This window comes from Medicago truncatula, chromosome 7 (assembly GCF_003473485.1).
Source record: "Medicago truncatula cultivar Jemalong A17 chromosome 7, MtrunA17r5.0-ANR, whole genome shotgun sequence".
Classification (NCBI taxonomy): Eukaryota; Viridiplantae; Streptophyta; class Magnoliopsida; order Fabales; family Fabaceae; genus Medicago; species Medicago truncatula.
This window is the reverse complement of record NC_053048.1, coordinates 16904815-16912630: the sequence shown is the minus strand read 5'-3', so window position 1 is coordinate 16912630 and position 7816 is coordinate 16904815. Positions and strand designations below refer to the sequence as shown.

Genomic DNA, 7816 nt, shown 5'->3' with positions numbered 1-7816 from the left:
CCAATCATTCGAAAGGATGAGGCAATATGGATTGAAAATGAATCCATTAAAATGTGCATTTGGGGTTTGTGCAGGTGATTTCTTAGGTTTCGTTGTGCACAAAAAAGGAATCGAGATCAACCAGAACAAAACCAAAGCAATAATTGAGACCAAGGCTCCTTCTACAAAGAAAGAATTACAGTCTCTATTAGGGAAAATCAACTTTCTCCGAAGATTTATATCAAATCTAAGTGGCAAGACACAGGCTTTCTCACCACTGCTTCGGTTGAAGAAAGATGATATTTTCAAATGGGAACCTGAGCACCAAAAAGCTTTCGATGAAATCAAGTCTTATTTGGTAAATCCTCCGGTCCTTTCTCCTTTGTTGAAGGGTAGAAGAATGAAGTTATATATAGCAACGTCAGATGGCACTATCGGAAGTATGTTAGCACAAGAGGATGAATATGGCACAGAAAGGGCCATTTATTATTTAAGTTGAGTACTTAATGATGTTGAAACAAGATACCATCCTAGTGAAAAACTTTGTTTGTGTTTATTCTTCTCATGTACAAAACTCAAGCATTATATAAAGCCTTTTGACGTTTATGTGTATTCCCATTTTGATATCATTAAACATATGTTGTCAAAGCCAATTTTACATAGCCGAGTCGGGAAATGGGCCTTGGCATTGACAGAATATTCACTAACATATCAATCATTAAAAGCTGTCAAAGGCCAGATTGTGGCTGATTTCATTGTAGACCATTCAATAAGCGAGGTTTTGACAACCGAAATAGACAACCATCCATGGAATTTATATTTCGATGGTTCTAGTCATAAAAATGGTACTGGCATAGGGATAGTCCTAATATCGCCCAAACACCATAAATTCGAACACGTGTTTCGAATCAATCAGTTTTGCTCTAACAACGAGGCCGAGTACGAGGCTTTAATTACAGGTCTAGAGATTGCACTCGAACTAGGGCCAAGATGCATCGAAATCAGAGGAAGCTCTGAACTTGTCCTCAAACAGATGACTAGAGAATATAGGTGCGTTAAAGAAAGTTTGGTCACCTATCATGCAATAGCTAGCAGACTGCTAAAACAGTTCTGCCATGTGGGCATTCGGCACGTACCTCGCATCGAGAACCAAAATGCAAATGACTTAGCACAGAGGGCCTCTGGGTACAAAATCTCCAAGGAACGGATGCAAGAGCCAATAGAGATAAGAAACAGGCGAAACTCGATAGAATGTTTTCCTGGCAAATCGTTAACGCCAAAACTTGGGGGGACCAGAGCAAGTCAAGATTCCATAAAAGGTACGGATTCTGTCGAAATTTTTGTCATTAACGATTTAAATGAAAACGATTGGCATAAGCCCATAGTAGATTATCTGGAAAATCCAAATGGAGCCACCCCTCGAAAAGTGAAATACAGAGCCTTGAGCTATGTGATAATGGGTAGTGAGCTATTCAAAAAGACTTCAGAAGGAGTTTTGTTGAAATGCCTGGGAGAAACAGACGCATATTTGGCTGTTTCCAATACTCATGATGGAACATGCGGGACACACCAAGCAGGCCACAAAATGAAATGGCTCTTATTTCGACAAGGTTTGTATTGGCCAACTATGCTCAAAGACTGCATAGAATTCGCAAAAGGATGCCAAAAATACGCCGGAATTCAACGCGTCCCAGCAAGTGAACTCCATGCAATAATCAAACCGTGGCCATTTAGAGGAGGGGCCTTAGATGTAATAGGGGAGATTAAACCTACTTCATCGAAATGATACAGATATATCTTAGTAGGGATAGATTATTTACGAAATGGATAGAAGCGATTCCCTTAAAAGATGTTACTCAAGAGGAAGTTATAAGCTTTATCCAAAAGTTCATCATCTATAGGTTTGGTATTCCAGAAACCATAACCACAGACCAAGGATCCGTATTTATTGGTCGAAAGATGGTGAAATTCGCCGAAGATACAGGTTTTAAATTTCTAACTTCGACACCATACTATGCACAGGCAAATGGTCAAGTTGAAGCAGCAAACAAAAACATCATTGCCATTATTAAACGAAAAATAAAAGCAAAGCCCAAGAACTGGCCTGAAATATTAGGCGAAGCTTTATGGGCATGTCGAACGTCTCCCAAAGAATCGATAAACACTGCACCGTTTAGGTTAACATTTGGTCATGATGCTGTACTACCAGTAGAAATTCTGTTGCAATCAGTCAGAATTCAAAGGCAATGTGAAATACCAGTTAATCATTATTGGGACATGGTCATAGACGAATTGACCGATCTCGATGAAGAAAGATTAACAGCATTAGAAGTCCTTGCGAGACAAAAAGAAAAGGTAGCAAAAGCATATAATAAAAAGGTAAAATCGAAGTTTTTTGCCCAAGGTGATTTGGTATGGAAAGTGATCTTACCAATGGACAAAAAAGATAGAGTTTTGGGAAAATGGTCACCCGGATGGGAAGGACCATGGCAAATATTAAGGGTTTTTTCGAATAATGCTTATGAGATCGAGGAATTGAACGACGATCGAAGGATTCTACGAATAAATGGAAAGTACTTGAAAAAGTATAAACCAACGTTGCAGGAAATTAGAATCATACAAGAGTAATTCGAAAAGATAAACCCAAACATAGCATTTCATTAAGCCAACTAATGGGCGGTTTACACAAAATTTCAAAATAAGCTCTAAAAGAGCGCGAAGTAAACCATTACAAAAGAAATGTTACAAACAGAAAATGATTCTTCGATGGAAAGTCCTACATAAGTTGGCCAAAGCCAAAGAGATCGAGGAACCATCGAATCTCGCTGTCCAGACGACACCTGAGGCAGAAGCGCTGGAGATCATATTGCTCATCCTCAGCAGGGTGATAGCCTCAATAGTTGCGTCTCAATCCATCCCCGCGACAGTTGTGCCAGTTGTTGCAGAATCGACGACGGATCAACCGAGGAGGCAGTAATCTTTTATACCAGCCTGAAACGAAGCGGAAATAGGTGTCCACGCCTGTTATGTCTCTTCGGTAGCGCGCGACGTTTCGTGTCTCCAAAAGAGACCAGAAATCATGAAAAAGTGCAGCGGCATCAGGTGTGACACTGTCAAGCGCCCTCAGCAGTACGTCGAAGTACAGAGCGGTCACAGAGCCAGCATCCATCGCATTCTTCAGCAAACCTTGGATGGTAGGGATGCAGGGCTCAGGGTCCAGCATGAACTGGGTACACCTCAAAATGCAGAACATGTGGTGTCCATGCTCCCACAAACGAAGTTGGAAATCCAACTTAGGATGAGAAGGCTTCAAATCGGTAAGCAGCCTGATACATTCTCCACCAAAAGCTCTTGAGACCTTACGGTCTCTGCAGAGAGCAGCGATCCTTTTGTTTTGTCTTTGAAAGCAAAAAAGATCAATCATGCTTTCCTTAGCCACTCTAGTAGCAATGTCTATGATCAGATCATCACTTAGACAATTTATGTAATCCATGAAAAAGTTTTTTATGGAAAAGTGTTTGATAAAGCACAAAGAAAGATAAGTGAGGTATGAAGAGACAAAAACGCTATTTATAAGAAAAGTGGGAAGTTGAAAGTAGTTTTTCCTTTTGGAAAATGACGGTTCATTTTCTTGATCATCATGGATCATCAAAGGACACGTGGCATCAGATGGACGGCGTGATTGCGAAACCGTGGGAAGGAAGTTGTAAAAAACTTTATGTTTTATCTTCTCAAAAAAGAATCTCATAATTAGATTTTTGGAAGATTTACGGTTCCCTAGGTGAACTAATCTTATGTAAAAAGAAAAAGACTTTTCGGTTTCTCATCATGATGACCATCTTGAGATTTGTTCCAACACAAAGAGAAGTTAGGAAAATAAAGATAATTTCTCAATAAATATTACTCTAAGTTTAAAAACGGTTGCTGGACCGTTACAAAATTAATACGAGTACAATGAGAAAAAACAAAATCAAACTCCCATGATGGGTTCGATACAAGATGATTACATTTGGAAACCAGAAGTAAGTTAAGACAGTTGTTGCTTTAGGCCATCGAGTTTATCTTCAAGAGCTTTGCCCTGGGCAGTGAGAAGCGCTATTTCTTGCTGAGAAGACTTCGATTCTTTAATCTTTTTGATGGCAATCTGGGCCTCAGACTTCATTATACCCTCTTTTGCCAAAAGTTGGGCTTTTTGGCCCTCCAACTGTTCGATTTTGGCTTTATATTGAGCAATCGACAAATCAATATCCGCAATTTGGGATTGAATAAGAGGAGTTTCCTGTCGAAAGGCTTCCAGTTTGGTCTTGAAGGCAGCAATCTCATCCAACAGCTGATCATATCGAAAAGTCTGTTCCTCTAGCTTGGACTTACCATCTTTTCTTTGAAGGCACCCTTGCTTTATGCTATCCAAGAGAGGATCCAAAGCTTCAAAAAATTGTTGGAACTTGAGACCCGAGGGAAGAGCTATGAGTTTGTGAAATAATCCTTGTATTTCGAGAATAGCGTTCTCATCGTGCTCTATGATTTCAAATAAGTCAACCCTCAACACTTTGCTTCGGAATTCAGCGAGAAGATTTTCGGTTGAAGTTTGAGAAGGATCCCCAGTCGACACATTGGAGGATTTTCCAGTGCTCCTAGACATGAGAATGTCACTGGCCAGGAGATCGAAAGCATCCAAGGGGTTAGACTCCTCAAGTTGACTAAGGTTTGTTGGGACCGAAGTCGGATCATGTCGAGATGGCTCAGCAAGGTAATGAGTGAGCGGAGGGTTTTCAGCAATAGGATCTTCCCTGGGAGTAACAATAAATTGATCAGCATCGAGATCTACTCCCATGTCACTACCTTCCTCCGGCCCTTCACCTTGATGATCACTCGAATCTACCACCATATGATTAGGGGAAATGATCTCCAAATCAGGTGTAAGAACGCTACTCTCGACACCTTCATCCTCTTCAGCAATAGGCGAGGCTTCGGCTTGACCAACTTGAGCATGTTGGGGAATATCGACTTGCATGGCCTGCGAAATAAACATCATTGTAAAAGGCATGTTTCGGGACCCATGGTTTAAAATAAATAAACAAAGAGGTCTTTATAAGAGATATACCTTTGAAGAGTTGTCACCAACGCAAGAATGAGCGCTGTTAGGATTTGAATCCTTGTGGGTTTTCGTCTTTTTTGGGCTAGGCTGACCCAAAGATTCTTCCATTACAGCCACCTCGAAGGCCGGAGAATCATGTTTCCTCTTTCTACGACTCTCTTTTGGCTGAATGGGCTCAGAGACAGTGGCTCTTTCGATAGCAGCCGGAGGAATTTCAACCTGCAAGGAAATTTAAGTTTAAAAGACTTCCTACAGAGAGTATGTTTGAAGTCATTCGAGGAATGACTTACCTCATCTTCAACAGTCTGGGTTTGTTTTCCTTTAGAAGATTTTTCAGACTTCTTCCTCTTGTCCGTCTTCGAGGATTTCTTCTTGTGAGCAGTCTTGTCAGACTTCGATCTAGATGTCTTTTGAGAGTCGTCTTCTTCCGGATATTCTACGTCTCCTGAAGTCAAAGGAATTGCTGCTAACCATGAACACAAAACAGATGAGTATCCTCTCTTATTCAAATACAATAGACTCAAAATTTGGATGTTTTTCTACAAAAAGAAAATCGAAAAGGGTTCATTACCTGATCCCATTTCGGACAAAATTCGAATATAAGGATCATTTAAGTGTAGATGCCATCTATATGTATATAGGCTGTGCTTGGTAGCAGTTACTCTGTCTTTTTCCCTCTTTATAAATCTTTGTTTCATTCCCATTAAACTATCACAAAATAACCATTTGGGATAAGGTGGCCTAAAGGCCAAGGCCAACGGACTAGTTGGCAAAACAGGAAACTTCGTTTTAAAATGAAGTGCAAAAAGATATTTACTAGGGGTAAAAGGTGGAAAAGACATCGAAGGGATTTTGTCGTGAATCTTATCCCTTAAGGTTTTGGCCGCATAGTGAACTGTCCTCTTTAGATGGAGAGGATCATATACAGTTTGAAAGAAATTTTGAAAAGCTTGAATTTCTCGAATATGCGTACCTTTGTGTTTCTTCGATTTATTCTGCACAGTGTGAAAAGCAAGGATCAGTTCAGGAAGTAGGGAATCAGGATCCACACAATCGGATTGGTGCTTGAAATAGCACTGCCACCATCGATAGAACATTTCCGTGCATGCATAAGATGAAGTAAATGGTTTGGGTTCGAAAACCAGCTTTTGCCGTTGAGCCCGACGCATAATAGATCTCCAGACATGCTCTATGAGAGGTTGCCTCAAATCATCGAGGCACTTGTACAGTGAACTTGGCTTGATTTGAATTAAGCCAAACTGCCTAGCTACATGGTTGGGTTGATAGCCATACACACCGTATGGGCTTCCAGCAGTTACTCGACTAGACAAAAAGGTGGGAGTAAGGTAAGCTTCCCAGATGGCATTTATATCTACTTCTTCTTCACTAGAATCCGATGGAAATCTTGCCGTAAACCATGAAGGCCCATGAGATCTAGTGGTAAAAGGATCCATCGAAGGTGTAAAAGACGTGCAGCCTAAGAAGGCGTTGTAAGCCACTGCAAACAAATCAGGAGAACTCCTATTTCCATACTGAAGCATGGCCAGACCTAGACCTTCGATTGACCTATTGTCATAAGCTTTCGAAAGAGCAGGGGGGCAGTTACTTGGTTCTGAAAGTGGCTAGAAGCCATAGTTGGAATAACCAGATAGGGCCAAGAATAATGAGACTGCTACCAGGTTGGAAATCTTTTATACTGGATACTGCATGGTTCAAACTCTCGTACAGAGATCCTAAGATAAGCTTGCTTAGGCATATGTCCCTCCCTTCATGCAATTGGATTGCTAAAGTGGTGAATTTCTTGGGAATCTGAATCGACCTTGAGCAAAAAATGTACATGGATAGCCAGTAGGTCAAGAAGGCAATATGCTCCTGATTAGACACTGTGGTACTAGAAGTGTCATGATGGTCAATGATGAAGTTACCATAGGCAGGTCTCGAAAAATCGAAAGATATCTCCGAGGAATGAGTATCCGGGTGGAAAATTTGGCCTACAGGTTTCAAGCCCACTAGGCCAGCAACATCCAGCAAAGTGGGAGTCAGCATCCCACACTTTAAGTGAAAGCTAGTGGTTGAAGGGTTCCAGAAATGGAGAGCAGCGATTATCATCTCATTATGATATTTTGGTCCCTACCGGGATAGCTGAATAAGATCGAAAACTCCCATTTCTTTCCAAAAGGGACCTTTGATTTTCTCCACTTTATCCAGCCAGTCAAGGTATTTCTCATTATTTTCTATCTTGGGTTCAGTCCTAAATTTAGATTTCAAAAAACTTAGGTCATATGGACCTTTTGAGAAAATAAGAGGCAATTGTGCCTCGTTCCAAGGAAAAACAGCGTCTAGTTTTTTCTGATCGTCGATTCGTCCGACAAAGGCCCTAGGTATTCATGCGATGAGTTTGGGCATGAGATGATTACCTGGGATTTCCAGATTTTGTCTTCAGCTTCTTTGACATCTGGTTCTTCCATAAACTGAGTATTTACGGGGAGATTGACATTTGGTTCATGTTGTTTCGTTGGTTGAGAAGAAGAACCTTCTACGCGCGCCATGAAGATTTCAAAATTTTTTGTAGAATTATGAACAATATTTTGAAATCGTAAGGTAGAAGAAGGGGATGGTGAAAAGAGTAAAAGTAAACTAAGGAGAAACGAAGTAAGAGTAAAAATATGACTCAGGGTCATATATATAGCTTTTGATATTGGACAGATGTCAATCATCGCATGGAACGGTTGTTTTTGA

General features: G+C 40.6%; 1 protein-coding gene across 1 annotated transcript; it reads left to right on the top strand.

Annotated features, from left to right (window-relative positions):
- The first annotated feature begins 1761 nt into the window (after window positions 1-1761).
- Window positions 1762-2607, top strand: LOC120576996 (uncharacterized). The gene is made up of 2 exons (XM_039827877.1): window positions 1762-1963; window positions 2066-2607. Exons 1-2 carry the CDS (start codon window positions 1762-1764, stop codon window positions 2605-2607), a joined length of 744 nt encoding a protein of 247 aa, XP_039683811.1.
- The last annotated feature ends 5209 nt before the right edge of the window (window positions 2608-7816 follow it).

Coding starts and splice junctions, on each gene's coding strand:
- LOC120576996 (XM_039827877.1), top strand. CDS start 1,762: ATGATACAGATATATCTTAGTAGGGATAGATTATTTACGAAATGGATA. Junction 1,964..2,065: donor GAAATTCGCCGAAGATACAG/GTTTTAAATTTC, acceptor GAAAAATAAAAG/CAAAGCCCAAGAACTGGCCT.